Raw genomic sequence first — 18,281 nt, forward strand, 5'->3', positions numbered from 1 at the left:
AATAATTATAAATCGACAAAAATTAGATTAAGAAAAAATGAAGATTGTATCTCAAAAACATAAATTCTAAAAGATTATGTAAAATTTCAACTTCGAAAATAATATATATGAAAGTAATAATTATAAAATGTATTCTCAATAACTAGTTGGGAAGTAGTTTCGAATGATTCAAAGACAAATTGCCGTTAAAAATGGTTTTAAATTGTTCTAAACTGGTTTTAAAGATTAAAAAAACCGAAAATAGTTTTACAAGAATCCAAAATAGTTAAACAAGTTTAAACCATAATTTTACGGAATTTGAAACTAGTTTAAAAAACAATTTAAAAAAAATTCAAATAAATTTTCATTCAAATTAAAAACCAGTTCAAAACAAGTTTATTCTCGTTTTATTCGTTCAAATTCATTTTACACAACTTTGAACTAGTTTAGTATAATTATAAAAAAATTCTAACGTGTTCAAAACAAGTTCAAACAGTTTTTTTTTATTGAATTATAAACTGTATTAAAACAAGTTTATTCTAGTTTTTCTTCATTTAATTACGAACTAGTTTCGAACTGGTTCAAAAATAATTTAAAACTACTTTGAACTAGTTTGTAACAAGTTTTAACTGTTCTTTTTTATTGAAATAGAAACAGTTTCAAAACAAATTTATTGTGGTTATTTTAATTTAATTACAAACTAGTTTCTAACTAGTTTAAAATAATTAGAACTAGTTTGAACTAGTTTGTAACAAGTTTAAATCAGTTTGGACTAGTATGCAAAAAGTTTAAACAATTTTGAACTAGTTTTTAACAAGTTTAAATCAGTTTTGACTAGTTTGTAACAAATTTGAACTAGTTGGTAACAAGTTTGAACTAGTTTGTAACAATTTTAACCAAGTTTAAATAATTTTGAACTAGTTTCAACAAGTATGAACTACTTTTATATTTTTTGGAAATAGTTTAAAACAATTATAAAAATTCCTTACGTGTTCAAAACAAGTTACAAACTTGTTTTTTTTAATTAAATTTGAAACTAGTTCAAAATAAGTACATTACTGTTTTTTCTATTTGCTTCACAACTAGTCCGAAACAAGTTGAAAATAATTTGAACTAATTTTGTTATTGAATTTGAAACTGTTTCAAAACAAGTTTATTTTGGTTATTTTAATTTTATTACGAACTAGTAAATAATAATTTAGAACCAGTAGAACCAGTTTGAACTAGTTTGACCAATTTTTAACAAGTTTTAAAAAGTTTTGAAAACTTTAAACAAGTTTTAACTAGTTTAACATTTTTTGGAACTAGTTTAAAACAATTATGAAAATTCCTAACGTGTTCAAAACAAGTTGAAAATGATTTTTCTCAATTGAATTTGAAACTAATTTAAAATAAGTACATTCCAGGTTTTTTACATTTGATTCATAACTAGTTCGCAACCTGTTCAAAATAATTTGAAACTTTTTTACTTTGAACTAAATTTTCTTCAAAATAATCAAAAAAAAAATGTGTAACAAGTTTAATTTAGTTTTTCATTTCTAAGAACTAATAGGTAACAATTTAAAAATTGTCTAACGTTTTCAAAACAATACTGATTCTTTTTTATTGAATTTTGAAACTGGTTTGAAACAAGTTTGAACTGGTTTCCTATTTTTGGATTTAGTTACATTTTGTTATTCTTACAGACAATTGTGAAAATTCCTAACGTGTTCAAAACAAGTTCAAATTGATTTTTACCTAATACGAAACATGTTTAAAACCAGTTCATTCTAGTTTCAAACTAGTTTTTTTTCGTTCTGTTTTGTTTCAGGCAATTGTCAGTAATTAAATTCAAGAATTTCCTTTTTAAAATTATTATAATATTTATCATAAATTATTGTAAAATTATTTTATAATTATTATAAATAACTCTTGTTAGTACAAAGAAAAAGGAATATTGTTACCACACAATAATATTTATGTCAATGAAAAATACACAAAAATAATGTTTTAATTTATTTGTTGAATTGAAAATAATTTTAAATAAAACATTTTTAAAACTATATACTTATTTTTATGTCTTTTTATTAATGTAAACTAAATTTTATGATTGCATCATATTTAATCGCTTCTTTTCTTTTTGTTTAAAATGATTTCGAGTAAATAAATATTTATTTATGAGTTAATTTAAATTTTAAAATGTCTGGAATTTTTTTTGGTTGTTATCGCTTTTTTTCATTTTTCTCTGAATTTTTTTGAATGAATGAATGTAGTAATTTTTTAATAGGAGTTTATAAAAAAATCTCGGGAAACAATTTTCGATTAAATTCTTATGTAACAATAGTTAATGTGTAAATTGAAGGTATTTAAACCTTAATGAGACTATAATGAGATTAAATTAGTTTTATTTATTTTTTTTGTAGGTATAAACTATAAAGTAATTTTTAAATTCATCCGAAAGAAAATTATGTAATTTATTAAATTTTTGTATTTTATTATACCATTTTTAGAATTTCTATTTATTTATTTAGTCTATAATTATATTTAATTTTTATAATAAGTAAATTTATGTTTTTAAATATAAATAAATAGTTTAATTGTTAATGAATTCTAAAGTAATTAATAAATTTCAAATTAATAAATTTAATAAATAATAAAAAAGAAATTTTTTTTAATAATATTGACTTAAGAAAATAAAATAAATGATAAAGTTTTTAAAAATTACAAATTAAATTTAAATTCCCTTAAATATTTCTTTTCTTTTATTTTAGGGTTTAATGTCGATTTAATCATGAAAAATACATCAAAAATTTCCATCTGGAATTTAACTTTTGAACGATTCGGTTAAAAATAAACTCTTTGTATATAAATTTCTCCATATCTTTCCAACTGTCAAAATATTGTGACAAATATTTTAATATTTGCCTCTTTATTAATAGAGAATATCTTAAAATAGTAGCGCGAAAATGAAAATATATATTAAATTAACTTTTCCTATAAATTTAGAAACAAAGAAGTAAAATATGCTATTTTTATTATCCACCTATGATTAATCGCAAAAAATAAAAACAAAAATAATTATTAAAAGTCAATTGATAATTTTAGAAAATTATATAGTCTCGTTTTATTTCTATTAAAATTGAATTTATTTTTTTTTTTTTCATTTAACGATTATCAGAAACGTTTATGACAATTTCATTGTCAACCACTTTTTTCTCAATTTTTTTTTTTCGTTTACTTTATAACAAGATATTCTGCAATTTACTTTTTTCTGCAATTTATTTCTCTCTGCTATTAAAAATCAAGTAATTATAAACTATTTTAAAAAAATTATTTCTTAACAAAAAAAAACATTAAATTTTTTAATTTTTTGTTTCTAATATTGAACTTTTTTACACTAAACATTGTTTTTGATAGAATTACCCTAAAATAAGGTAAAAACATTAATTTCAAATAATTTCAATCTAGTTCCAAATAAGTTCATACTAATTTTCTTTTAATAGTGAAAATCAATTTTTATTTTAAAGTTCAAACAAATTTAAACTAGTTTGAAACAAATTATAACTCTTAAAAAATTTGTTGAACAGGTTAGAACTACTCTGAACTAATTGAGGACAATTTATAACCGGTTTTCTTTTAAATTGAATTTTAAGAAAATTTAAACTATTTTGAACTAGTTCGAAACAAGTTATAAGCAGTTTTTATTAAATAGAATTCAAAAACAATTTCAAACCATTTTGAACTAGTTTGGGACAAGTTAAAATTGGTTATTATAAAATTAAGTATTTAAATAATAAGTTTGAACTGTATGTCCGAACTTGTTCCGAACTAGATTAGAACTAAATTAGTTTAAACATATTTAAAAATAAATTTAAAAAAACGAGAACTTGTTTTGGTACCGACGAAGTTGAACTAGTTCGGAACAAGTTAAATTTGGTTTTTAAAAAATAAAACAAAAAAATAAAAATAATAAATTTAAACTGTTTGTAACTAGTTAGGGACAAATTTAAACTGTTTTTATTAAATCCGATTCTAAATAAGTTCAAACAATTTGGAAACAGTTCAAGACAAGTTGAATCTGATGTTTATAAAATTTAATTAATATTAAACAATTTTAAACTGTTTTGAACTAGTTCGGAGCAAGTTTCAATTTGTTTATTTAGGTTCAAACTAATTTGAACAAGTTTGGGACAAGTTAAAATTAGTTCTTATAAACTTAAATATTTTTTTTAGAGTTGAAAATATTCCTTCGATGATTCTAAACTAGTTCAGAATAAGTTACAACTGGCTGTTTTCTTTAAATTTTTTAACAAGTTTGAACTGATCCGAACTAGTTAGAAAGCAGTTTTTTTTACTGATTTACAAATAATTTCTGATTAAACTATTTGATAAACTACTGTTTTTTTAAATTAATATTTTAAAAATTAATATTTTTTAAATGTTTAAAAAATTAATATTTCAAAAATTAATAATTTTTAAATTAATATTCTTATAAATATTATATTTAGGTATAAAAATAATATGCAGGTGAAAAATTTTTAAAAACAATTTTATTATAACATACTTTATTGAAACACAGCCTTCAGTCAAAAGTTCAGTTTTTCATGTACATTATTTTAATCACTGTCTTAATTAACACATTAAATATAATACTAATATTTATAAATAATTTGAATAATTGATATTATATATAAACTCAATATAAAAGTCAATTAAAAAATATTTTATCACAAAAAAGTAGAATAATAAAAATAAAAAAAAAACCTTGAAATTAATATTTTAATTGTAAAAAAGAGAACTTATTAGTTCGATTAAAAACGAACGAATAAATTTGTATAAAAGGAATATAGTAACTTCGTTTTATATATATATTTAATTACACAAGTTTCTTAATTATTTGACTATTTTTTGTTGAATCTGAGTGAATAATCAATTTTCCCCCTGCTTTTTTTTTCTCTTATTAAGATAAATTTTCCAATTTTTTGTAATGTTTTATTTGAAGATATTTTTTACAGTAATATTGTGCTTAGAAAATTTAATTTTTTCACTAACATTTTTCGTTGACGATAATTATTTATTTTTATTGAAACACATTTTCCTTTACATTATTTTTATTAATTGATTAATTAATTAATAACTAATTGCTTATTTATTTAATTAATTATTAATTAATTGTTTAATTAATAATAATTAACTAATTAAGTTATTACAAGTGACACATTATTCCGGCATTGACAATTTATTTTTGTTATTTATAATCAATTTAATTAATTTATTTAATTTTTATTTTATTTCTTTAGAGACTTATTTATTTATAAAATATTATTCATTCATTTAATATAAATATTTTTTGTATATAAAAACCAGAAATTTTTTTTTTGCTGCTCGAAGGAAAAAAAATTAAATTTTTTAATGCTGCGCGCGCAGCATTAAAAGAAGTAGGGATAACGTGAGAGAGCGAATCAGAAAACGCTTCTCCCTACTCTCATTTTTTCTGCACTGCGCGCGCACTCACAAGTTTTTTTTCTTTTTGAAAAATAATATTTAAAATAATTGTACTTTTGTTTTCAAAAATATATTAATTAAAAAAAAAAAAATAAATTAAATTCAGTGAAAAAAAAATTAGAAAAAAAGTATTTAAATATAATATAGTGAAATAATTTTTTTCCTTTGATTTTAATTTGGTAATTCTGTAATGTGTCACATGTTATTCTTATTTTTTTTTCTTTTATTTTTCAATTTATGTGATTAAGAAAATTTTTTTCAAAAATTATTACACACTCACACATACACAATGTTTACTTCGAAAGCAATTTATTTACAATTCTTTGTCAGTACTTTTAGATTGATTTCAGAGCGAACCTAAAATTTGTAAATGAACAAATAAATGAAGAGGTCAATCGTTTTCAATTTACAAGCTCCAATTCGCTTGGATTTTTTTCAATCTTAATTGAACATTTTGAAAATTTTTTTCCCTCATTTTTATTTCCATTTGGATATTTTAATTACTATTTTATTCCTTATTATTCTATATATACAATAATAATAATAAATATTTGTTTAGTATTTTTTAAATTTAATTTTCAAAAGTTAATTAACTTTTTATTTTTCTAAATTAATTTTTAATTAATTTTATTTATTTTTCATTAATTTAATTTATTTTTTGTTAATTTTATTTATTTTTCGTTAAAAATTTTTTTTAACAAAGTTAAATGTAATTTCTATTATATATCCAACAGGATTCGAACCCCCGTTCATTTGCGTCAGCGACTTGGGCGTTAGTCGACTTTTCCCCTAAGCTATTTAGTACAAATGAAAAAAAAATTCCTAATTTTCTTTTTCCACCAAAATTATTGTTATTTTGGAAATTTTTTCTTTTGAATTTTTTCATTAAACGCGATTTAAAAGTTTAACGAGACAAATAGTGATAAAGTAATTAAAAAATGTGTCAATTTTTTTTTCTAAACTATTCTTTTGTAAATTTAACTTCTAAAATTTAATGAAATTACACATTTTTTTCAATTTATTTAAAAATAACTGAACTTTAACTTTATTAAACTAAAAGTAAATTTAATTTAGAAAATCGTTTTATTCGTTTCGTAATTTAAAAAATGTCAAGTAGCTCTTATTAATAATCAAATAGTGACCTCTCTTTATTTAATGTCAAAGGTCATTATGTAAGTTACATTAAATTTATACGATTATTGGAAATTTTACAAAAATTAATCATTCAAAAATATTTTATTTTATGATTAACATATGTTTTTATATTCTTCTGATTGTAAATTTTATTAAAATTTGAAAAAAAAATCTTATTTTTATTGTATGGATCCGACTGGATTCGAACCCCCTGTCGATTTGCTTTATTGACGACTTTTCCCCTGAGCCAAAAACAAATTTTTTCCTAAATTTCTTTTTCGCCAAAAATTGACCATTTTTTCTTGAAACATGATTTAGAATTTTGAAAAACAAAATTATTAACCTCTAGTGATTTGCATCAAATTTTTTTTTCCCTTGAAAAAATATTATTTTCCGCAACTTTGCAAAAAACGAATTCACAAAATTATTGTTTATAATTACATTATTATAAATTTATAAGTAGATGAAACTATTGTTTTTTTTCTACACCAGTCGAAGATTATTTTCATTTTCCTTGATTGTTTTTAAATTAATGGAAAATTCATTAAGTTGATTACTTTCGAGAACGATATTGTCACTGATTCCAGTTTGTCCATATGGTAATTGTTGTTGAACACGAAATGATTTAAAACCCGGTAACCAATTCAATAATTTCCACCATTTTTTCGTTGTATCACGCGCCACTTTAACTGATGTTGTTGTTGTTGTTGTTGTTGATTTTAATTTCTTTGGAATTTCTTTAGGTAACATTTTCTCACGTACCATAATATTTTCCTGCCATCTTTGATTATCATAATTCTTACACGTTTCATTGTCTGAAATTGACAATAAATTTAATTTTCCATCTAGTGGATACGATTGACTTGTTTCCATTTTCATTCTATCCTGTTTCTTTTCTTTTTTCAAATGCTTGTCATTGGAGTGAATTGAATATTTACCATCACGTCCTGAAAATGATGAAATTCGCCGAAGACTCTCATCACGAATTGAATTGCCTGAGTATTCTGTGCTTTCCTGTTAAAAAAAAGAAGAAAAATTATTATTTCTTTTTTTGAATTCAAAAATTGGCGCGCTTTTTTCTACATTACCGACAGAACATAGATTGGAAAGTAGGCATAAAAAAAAGAACTAGAGACAAAAAAAAGTTCGTTACCTGCGCAACTGCCACGGAACCTGTATTTCCAATTGATTTTGAACCAAAAGTAGCGGGAGCTTTTTGTTGTGAACGTGATAAACTTGAGTAGGAGCGTTGCTCTCTTTGAACTGTGAAACGACGAAATAAACAGCCCCTTGATAATGTTTCCTAAGAAATAAAGATTAGAAATTATTAATTGCTACTCGAATTGCTAATTAATTATTATTAATGCCACAATTTCATTACAAAAAAGGTTTTGGACTAGTTCAGAACAAGTAAAAACTGTTTTTTAAACTTAACTATAGACTACTTTTGAAACAAGTTCAAATACGTTTTTGAAAAAATCACAAAACTTATGCCTGACAAGTTTAAACCGGTTTTTAATTAAATTAAACTAGTTTAAAACTAGCTTGAAACTCGTTCAAAAATAGTATGAAAGTGATTTAAAACTAGCTTGAAACTAGTTCAAAACTAGTACGAAAGTAGTTTAAAAGAAGCTTGAAACTAGTTCAAAACTAGTAGGGAAGTAATTTCAAACTAGCTTGAAACTATTTAAAAACTAATATTAAAGTAGTTTCAAACTAGCTTGAAAGTAGTTCAAAACTGGTATAAAAGTATTTTTAAACTAGCTTGAAACTAGTTGAAAACTAGTATGAAAGTAGTTTCAAACTTTCTTTTAAGCTCGATTTAAACTAGTTTCAAACTAGTTTAAACTGGTTTAAAATAATTAAAAAAACGGTTTAAATTATTATGAAACAAGTACGCAACTAGTTTTAAATAGTTTCACACAAATCCAAAAGCTAGTTCAAAATAACTATAATTAGTTTTAAACTGTTTAAAATTTAAATTTTTTGGATAACTTTAAACGAGTTAAAAAGGTTTCAAACAACTTTGAACTCGTTCGAAACAAGTTAAAACTGGTTTCAACCACTTTAAAAAAGTTCAAAATGTTGCTTTAAACGACTTTGAACTAGTTCGAAATAAGTTCAAACTGGTTTTTTTTCGGAACAAGTTGAATTCAGTTTTAAAAAATTCCGAGATGCAAATAGTTTTTAAGTAATTAAATTTTAAATTTCTTAATACATTTAAACAAGTCTAAACTGGTTTCAAACGAATTTAGGAACTAATTCGAAACAAGTTAAAACTGTTTTTATTTATCCAGAATCAGTTGAATTCAGTGTTTAAAAATTTTTGAAACAGGGTCAAAACAAGTTTTAACTAGTTTTACAAAATTATAATAAACTAGTTCAAGATAGGTTACACCTGATTTTAAACAACTTTGAATTAGTTCAAAACAAATTTGAAAGAAGTTTTAATTAAATTAAACTAATTTAATACTAGCTTGAAACTAGTTTAAAACTAGTATGAAAGTAGTTTCAAACTAGTTTAATTTTAAATTAAAACTTGTTTAAATTTATTTAAAAAATTTGTAATTTAATCAATTTAAAACTATTTGTATCATTAAAAATTTTTTAAAACTGAATTCAACTTGTTCCGAACAAACAAAAACTAGTTTGAACTTGATTCGAACTAGTTCAAAGTCATTTAAAATACTATTTTGAACTTGTTTAATGTTGTTTAAACCTGTTTTAACTTGTTTCGAACCAGTTCAAAGTTGTTTGAAATCATTTTCAACTTTTTTAAGGTTATTAAAGAATTTTAAATTTTAAACAGTTTAAAATTAATTATAGTTATTTTGGACTAGTTTTTGGATTTATGTGAAACTATTAAAAACTAGTCGCTTACTTGTTTCATAAGAATAAGAATTTTCGATGATTTTAGCAATATTAAAAATACTTTCAGAATTTGTTCCTTTTTATACATGGAATAAAAGTGTATAAAAGTTTTTTTAAAATTTTCAAAATTTTTTGAGTTACCTCTTACTCAAAATTTTGGTCGGTTTTTCAAAAAATGCACATAACTTTTTTTTTTGTTAACCGATTAAGATAATTTTTTTTGGAAAATACTCATAATAAGAAGTACTTTAAAGAAAAAAAATAAAATTTAATAAAAAATTTTTTTTTGCCCGAAAAAAATTTCAAAAAATTTTTTGAATTCAAATTTTGAAAAAAATATATCTTCGATTTGAAAAATTTTTTTTGGTAAATATTGTCAATTAAGTAAAGAATACTTCCTGTAAATTTAATTATGGGACAAAAATAACTTTACGAGAAAAAAATAAAGTGTGCAGCGCGGCGTGCCGGGACTTGTGCATGTATTCACTTATGGCCGCGCAAGTTTCGTTTCAAATCACACTATAGGTCACAATTCTTTACCAAAACGCTTTTTCTTTTTTTCTAAATCTTCGTAATTAAATTCTCTATCAATCTCTCGAGCCTTATTTTTGAATTTTTGTTTTTAAACATTTTTTAAATAACAATAAGTATTAAAAAAATCATAAAATCGTAAAATATATTTTTTTAGTTTTATTAATTAAGAAAATTAATCAAAAAACCTATTAAAATAATTTTTAATTGATAAAAAATAAAAAATTATTTAGTTAAAAATTGTTATACAATAAAAAGTTATTATTTTGTCATAAACTGTACTTAGGGTTAAAAATTTATATTTTTTCTGAATTGTGCAATTTTTCATAAGTAAAGTATTCAAGTATAAAAGAAAAACTAAAAATTTATTATTTAACCCTTGTTTAAACAGTTTATAATTTTCAATTTTTCAATTAATTGTTTAGAAAAAATTAGAAATTTCTAACCCAAATGAAGCTTATGAAAAAATGAAAAAAGTACATAAAAAACAAATATAAATTTCTTACCCTAAGTATAAATAGTTTATGAAAAAATAACAACAATTAATTGTTTAAACAATGTTTTAATAAATAATTGTTTTTTTATCATCAGTAGATATATTACTCATGAAAAATTGTACAATTGAGAAGAAACTAGTAATTTCTAGGCCTAAGTATACAGTTTATAAAAAAAAACAACAATTAATTAATTAAAAAGTGTTTAATTAATTTATTTTGTATCAATCAAACATTATTTTAATAGGTTTTTTAAATAATTTTCTTAATCAATAAAACTAAAAAAAATATATTTCACGATTTTATGATTTTTTCAATACTCATTGTTATTTAAAAAATGTTTAAAACAAAAATTCAAAAATAAGGCTCGAGAGATTGATAGAGAATTTAATTACGAAGATTTATAAAAAAGAAAAAGCGTTTTGGTAAAGAATTGTGACCTATAGTGTGATTTGAAACGAAACTTGCGCGGCCATAAGTGAATACATGCACAAGTCCCGGCACGCCGCGCTGCACACTTTATTTTTTTCTCGTAAAGTTATTTTTGTCCCATAATTAAATTTACAGGAAGTATTCTTTACTTAATTGACAATATTTACCAAAAAAAATTTTTCAAATCGAAGATATATTTTTTTCAAAATTTGAATTCAAAAAATTTTTTGAAATTTTTTTCGGGCAAAAAAAAATTTTTTATTAAATTTTATTTTTTTTCTTTAAAGTACTTCTTATTATGAGTATTTTCCAAAAAAAATTATCTTAATCGGTTAACAAGAAAAAAAGTTATGTGCATTTTTTGAAAAACCGACCAAAATTTTGAGTAAGAGGTAACTCAAAAAATTTTGAAAATTTTAAAAAAACTTTTATACACTTTTATTCCATGTATAAAAAGGAACAAATTCTGAAAGTATTTTTAATATTGCTAAAATCATCGAAAATTCTTATTCTTATGAAACAAGTAAGCGACTAGTTTTTAATAGTTTCACATAAATCCAAAAACTAGTCCAAAATAACTATAATTAATTTTAAACTGTTTAAAATTTAAAATTCTTTAATAACCTTAAAAAAGTTGAAAATGATTTCAAACAACTTTGAACTGGTTCGAAACAAGTTAAAACAGGTTTAAACAACATTAAACAAGTTCAAAATAGTATTTTAAATGACTTTGAACTAGTTCGAATCAAGTTCAAACTAGTTTTTGTTTGTTCGGAACAAGTTGAATTCAGTTTTAAAAAATTTTTAATGATACAAATAGTTTTAAATTGATTAAATTACAAATTTTTTAAATAAATTTAAACAAGTTTTAATTTAAAATTAATATAATAATTAATAATTAATAGAATAATTTAATTTAAACTGGTTTTAGTAGGAATTTAGGCACTAATTCGAAACAAGTTTTAACTAGTTTTACAAAATTATAATAAACTAGTTTAGGGTAGGTTAAAAACTGGTTTTAAACAACTTTGAATTAGTGGGAACAAATTAAAACTCGTTTTAAACAAATTTGAACTAGTTCGAAACAAGTTAAAACCAGTTTTTCTGTGTCCGGAATAAGTTTTGAATTTAGTCTTAAAAAATTTCAAACAAGTTTGAAAGAAGTTTTAATTAGTTTCAAACTTGTTTTTTTTTGTTCGGAACAAGTTGCATTTAGTCGTAAAAAAATTTTAAACAGGTTTGTAACAAGTTTTAATTAATTTTTCTGGTAATTATAATAACCAGGAAAAAAAGTGACTGCAAATATTTTTAAATTATTTAACTAAATAAAATTACATTTAATAATTGTAGATAATTTTTTTTTTATTACCATGAATGCTTCTCGAAATTTGTGTGACATTATGTTGTAAAGAATTGGGTTGATCGTTGTTGATACGTAGTAGAGAACACCGGACAGATAAGTGAAAAGAAGGTAGAGAAATTCCTCCATTGGCCCTTTGGAACTCATATGATCCTCTGAGTTTGTTCCATAAATTGCAATTAACCTCTGAACGTGGAATGGCGCCCAACAAATGAAAAATGCAACAACCACTGCCACTGTAAACAGATATTTATTATTCTTCATAATAAAAATAATAAAAATAATAATAAAAATAATAATAATAATAATAATAAAAATAATAATAATAATAATCATAATAATAATAATAATAATACCTAATATTTATATTTTTTGTAATAACAATAATATAATGAAAATAAAAAAAAGCAATTCATATCATAGAATATTATTAATTTTCTAAGTATTGTCTATAATAAACAATAGGTAAATATTATTAAATTCATTACTAAGCAGTAATGTGAGAATTTTAAACACTAGGGCGTAAAATAATTACTTTTAACTCTAGGGTGTAAAATAGTTACTTTTAACCCTAGGAAATAAAATAATTACTTTCAACTCTAGGGTGTAAAATAGTTACTTTTAACCCTAGGGAATAAAATAATTACTTTCAACTCTAGGAAGTAAAATAGTTACTTTTAATCCTAGTGAGTAAAATAATTACTTTTACTTCTAAGGAGTAAATAATTTTTAAACTTAAGTAAATAAACCAATTTGAAATCTTTTCTAGAGAGTTAAATTAATTCTTTTCAACTCTAGTGAGTAAAATGATTACTTTTAACTCTAGAGAATAAAATAAATTTCTTTTCTTCTAAATTTTTCTTATTTTGTAAATTATTTACATCCTTCTACTTGTATTTTTTTAGTAATACAAATTTTATTTTCTCATTTACATGTTTATATATTTTTTTAATTACCATTTTCCGTTACTAATTAACGTACTTGAAATTTAATTTGCCATTCAAGTAAAAGAGAAAAATTTTTATTAAAAAAAAAAACGTGAAACTTTCGTGATAATAATAATTAAGTAATCTGAAACCTCATTTCTTAAAGCAGGAATATAATAAAAGAAAAATATTCGTCTCCTCAGAAAGTAACTAACCGACGACAATGTGAGAAAATTAAAAACAGATCCAATTTAATTAGGTTAATTATAAATATTGATAAATTAAAAAATATTTTACCTCAAAATTTTGAAATATTATTATGAAATCAGATTCTTGAAAATTGAACATTAATAAATTTAATTATTATTAATTCAGTGTTATTAAATAAAAGTATATTAATAAAATTATTGAAAATTAAATATTTATAAAGTAAATTGTTACAAATTAAATATCAATAAATGTAATTAATTAATAAGTATAAATATTGATAAAGATGAAATATTATAAAATAAGTAAAGAGTAAATATCGATAAACGTATAATTTATTAAACATTAAATATAAATTAATGAAAATAATAATGAAAAATAAATAATGAAAAAATAAATATATTATTAATAAACGAAATGACTAAAAATTAAATATTAAAATCGAAATATTAAAATTATTTATAAGTAAACAATAAACAATAAATAAATCGTTTACTTTCATGTAATATGTTAATAAAGTTGATCCATAATGATTAAAAATTCATTATATTATACGTATAGACTTCTATAATACGACTACTGTAATAACTCGATATGGATATAATAATAATAAATGTTAATTGAATTTTATTTGCCCAGTGTAATTAACCTTTTATCATTTTTCAAAATATTTTGCTTATTTTTTAATTGTTTTTAAATTTACATTTTTTAAATAGAGAGAAGAACGAATCAGAATAAAAAAGAAGAACACAAGTCTGTCAATGATGTATCATTGTAAAATCTTATTAATCACGTGCACTTGATATGTGATTGACTAAATGAAAAAAAAAGTATTTTGAAATTATAATCAACAAATAAGGAAAACTTTATTTAGAATAAAATAGAATTTTTAAATAAATTAGGTTCTTTTTTTCTCAAGTACAACTTTAATTTAATTGGTTTGGAAATTAATTAATTTTTTTTCTACCCCATTAAAAAATTTTTACTACTCTAAAAAATCATAAATTATTATTTCATACTTGAAATAAAATGTGAAAAAAAAATTTTTTTTTAATAACAATAAAAAATATTCAGAGAAAGAAAATTTTATAAAAAAAAAAATTTTGTTTTAGTAAATTATAAATTTTTTCTAGTAAAAAGAAGATTTGTAAATTGGTTAAAAAATTGACGCGGTAAATAGAATTTGCTTCACGTTTTTGAAGAAGATTAATGAGCTTTAAACGTGTTTCTAGTCATTGCTTTGGCGTGAAAATTACGTAAAATGTGAATCAATACTTTGACGTTGACATAAAACTTGAAAATTTATTCCTTCGCTTTTCATCGACAAATATCGGAAATGATTTCTCTGTTTTTACATTTTTCGAGAGAGTATATTGCGAAGAAAGAGAAGTGCTTTTACATTATAACTCAGTTTCACGCTATATGAGAAATTTAATCCACCCTTCAAAAATTTGATTTATGTAAATCTTTTATACATGAAAATATTCCCTCTTATGTATAATTGCCCAAATGTTTTTTTGAAACCAAAAAAATATTTTCCATTTTACTTCTAAAAATAAAGAGAAAATTAGTAACGTTAATAATATTTTTATTATTATTATAACTAATTTTGATTTTTTATTATAATTACAATAATAACTATAATTGCAATTTTTAATTATAATTATAACGATAACGATGAATGTAAAAATATATTTATATTATTTATATGTATGTAGTTTACGAATAAAATAAATACTAACTGAAAAATATAAATAAGATTTAAATATTTAAATATAAATATATTTTAGTAAGCGATTTGAATTATTTTTGAATAATAAAATTTGAATTTTCCCACGTCTTTTGACTGATAAGTTGAAGATGGCGCGCGAAGGAGTTCAACTAGCAGAAGACGAGTGACGTCGCAGAAGTTATTCGAACGTTGGAATGACTGGATCTTCCGCAGAACAATGTAAGTATTTATTGCAAATAATATTGTGTGAAGTAATTATTTAATAATTTTTTTCAAGATTACAATTCTGTAACCAAGAGAAAACTTTATTAAAAAATAAATTTTTTTAATTTCAGACGGATCCAAATGTGTTGTCCAAATGTGAATCGGAAGAAAATTGGACACACTGTCTAACAATAAGTTACAGCAGTTTTTATCATTAACTGTTTATTAAAGTGCAGTTTAATATGAGTGAAAAAGTTTGACTTTAGAAAACTGAATCGTAATAAAAAATAGTATTTAAGCCGTGGCTTAAAATTATTCACTATTCACAAAGAAATGAAAATATACTACAATAAAAAAACTAGAGAAAATAATAATAAAACTATAATGATAAATAATTGAAATTGATAAAATTTAATGAATAATAATAAAGAAAATAATAAAAATAATAAGTAAAGTAATAAAAGTAATTAATTATAATTCTATAAAATTAATATGCATTACTTAAAGTTATAAAGTAAAATTTTCAAACAATTTTTACCAATTAATTAAAAAATTTGATTTCACATATATTTTAATAAAATTTTCTGATAAATTTTGCTTGCATGCAAATAGTTTGAAACTATAATATGTAGAAATAAACTCCATTAGAAAAATTGGCCTACTTAAAAGAATAAACTTTTTTTCAATAAACTTCTATAACGAAAAAGTTGAAATTTAATCAATGATGAAAATTTAAAAAAAAATAGTTAATACGTAATTGAAGAAAATTTATTAAAAACTTATTTTATAAAAAAATATAATTAAATAATAAAATAACAAAAATAAATAACAAAATTTTACTTTGTTCATTTTTAAATAACTTCGACAGAGATTAAAAAGAAAAATTATTCTATCCTAACAGACAATTTATTAAAGGAATTTTTGGCATTTTCAGAAGTAAATTCCAATTAATATTTTACAATAATTCATATCATGAAATAATGAGCTTCTTAACAATTTCTGGAATTTTCGTCCACATATTTTAATATTCATATAAAAGAACTAAAATATTCACAAAATTATATCCAAATTTTCGTTTAATAAATATTTCAAAAATTTTATGTCACCATGTTTTAATTAATTTAAATATCTATTGGAAATGAAAAATTTGCTCAATAAAATTTGAAACTATGTCACATTTAAATATTAGTAACGGTATTAATAAATTAATCTATGTCAGTAATAAAATAATTAATTATAAATTTCTTTTATCCATTCACAAAATGTGTTAATTAACAATTGATTATTATTGTTATGGAAATAATGAATAATTTATATTAATTTGGTAAATTGATATTAAAATAATGGCAATTTGTAGATGAATAATAGTATGTCAGTAATATTTGTGTATAGAATCATGAACGAAAATTATTAATTAAATTCGTACTACTAGGTATTCAGAATAATTAATTAGAGATAATATAAATAATAATAATTTTAATTATAATAATAATAATAACAATAATTATAATAATAATATTAATAATAATAATAATAATAATAATAATAATATAATATAATAATAATAATAATATTAATAATAATAATAATATTAATAATAATAATAATAATGATATTAATAATAATAATGATAATAATAAATATTATAAAAAATATAATTTGTCTTACAAAATACAACTTATTTAAATTTTTCGTTGACAATTTTTTTTTCGCCTAGTTAGTTATTAATAGTTGATAAAAAATGTGTATCTTTTAATTAATCAATATTTAGTTTCGACTGAATGAAAAATTCTTTGAATTAATGGAAAAAAAATTATTCTCCCAATATTATTCCCATTATGAAATTCTAAGAAAATTTCAGTTTAATTTGTAACAAATAAAACGTGTCCCTGGGGTGAAATAATCATAAAAACTTGTTAGACGGTTATAGAGAAAATTTAATAAATGAATTATATCAATACGATCAAAAAGTAGTTTATTATCTTTATTAAAAAAAAAAAGATTAAATTCATGAGAATTACATTGATTAAAAAGAAAAAAAAATTTCTCAATTAAAGTATTACATTTACTTTAAAAAAAAAAAAAAATGGAAAAAAAACTGGTAAAAAATAAAAAGAATATTTAAAATTTTTTAAAAAATATTTTTATTAATTTAAAATTCAAAAGAAATGAAAAAAAAAACAAAACATGTCAGTAATAATTCAAATTATTGACGTATCGTTTGATTCGTCACAGAATCAATTAATAATCCCTTCTGAGAAATTATAGTTTCTAATAGAATAATCAATTAAAAGTTCTCTTCTCTAAACTCAAAAATAAGGAAAAATAAATGCTCTTAATTGAATTTTCCTAGTAATTAATTAGAAAGCTTCCCTGTGGTTTCACTGTTTACACCACGATCCATGAAATTGGATGAAATAAGAGATGATATAAAGATTTGTCATAATTAAATAATTAGCGGTTAATAGAACCCTTTGTCTTTATTACATTAACTCATTAGACTTTTAATATGAATAAATTGCTTCAGCAAAATAAAAAAAAAAAAAAAAAAAAAATTCTGTTGGTTTAATTTTAAGTGTGACACACATTTTACGGACTAATTCACATCAATAAAATTTATATTCGATTTGCCAGTGATTCAAAAATGAATTTAAAAAGCAATTTTTATAATTTTTATTTTTTAAATTTGAAAAAAAAATAATTAATTTGTGTTTGAATTAAAAAAAAAAATTCATATCAACATGAAACTTTAAAATCTAAGTCACCCACAGATTAAAATTTCTGGTGTACGATTGCAAAAAGTTAATATAATCTCTTTTGACATTGCTATCCGGAAAAAATAATTGCGCTTTCGTTATATATGTCAAATAAAATATATTATTTTTCACAAAATGCATAAAAGAAAATATTCAATTCATCAAAAAAAA

The 18,281-nt window shown here is 21.1% G+C and overlaps 1 protein-coding gene across 2 annotated transcripts in view; it reads right to left on the reverse strand.

Moving 5' to 3' along the window:
• Positions 1 to 7,020: 7,020 nt before the first annotated feature.
• Positions 7,021 to 18,281, reverse strand: part of LOC122511221 (pyrokinin-1 receptor-like) — a 30,361-nt gene continuing 19,100 nt past the window's right edge. The window contains exons 2-5 of one of the 2 annotated variants that reach the window (XM_043626468.1): positions 12,295 to 12,521; positions 7,751 to 7,900; positions 7,536 to 7,611; positions 7,021 to 7,412 (exon numbers count right to left, since the gene is read on the reverse strand). In XM_043626468.1, coding sequence (XP_043482403.1) covers positions 7,081 to 7,412; positions 7,536 to 7,611; positions 7,751 to 7,900; positions 12,295 to 12,521 — 785 coding nt within the window. In that variant the 3' untranslated portion in view covers positions 7,021 to 7,080. Of the gene's footprint in view, positions 7,612 to 7,750; positions 7,901 to 12,294; positions 12,522 to 18,281 lie in introns of both variants that reach the window. The other variant, XM_043626387.1, reaches the window with a different exon arrangement.

The sequence above is a fragment of the Leptopilina heterotoma genome, unplaced genomic scaffold (genome assembly GCF_015476425.1).
Source record: "Leptopilina heterotoma isolate Lh14 unplaced genomic scaffold, ASM1547642v1 Lhet_1, whole genome shotgun sequence".
NCBI lineage: Eukaryota > Metazoa > Arthropoda > Insecta > Hymenoptera > Figitidae > Leptopilina > Leptopilina heterotoma.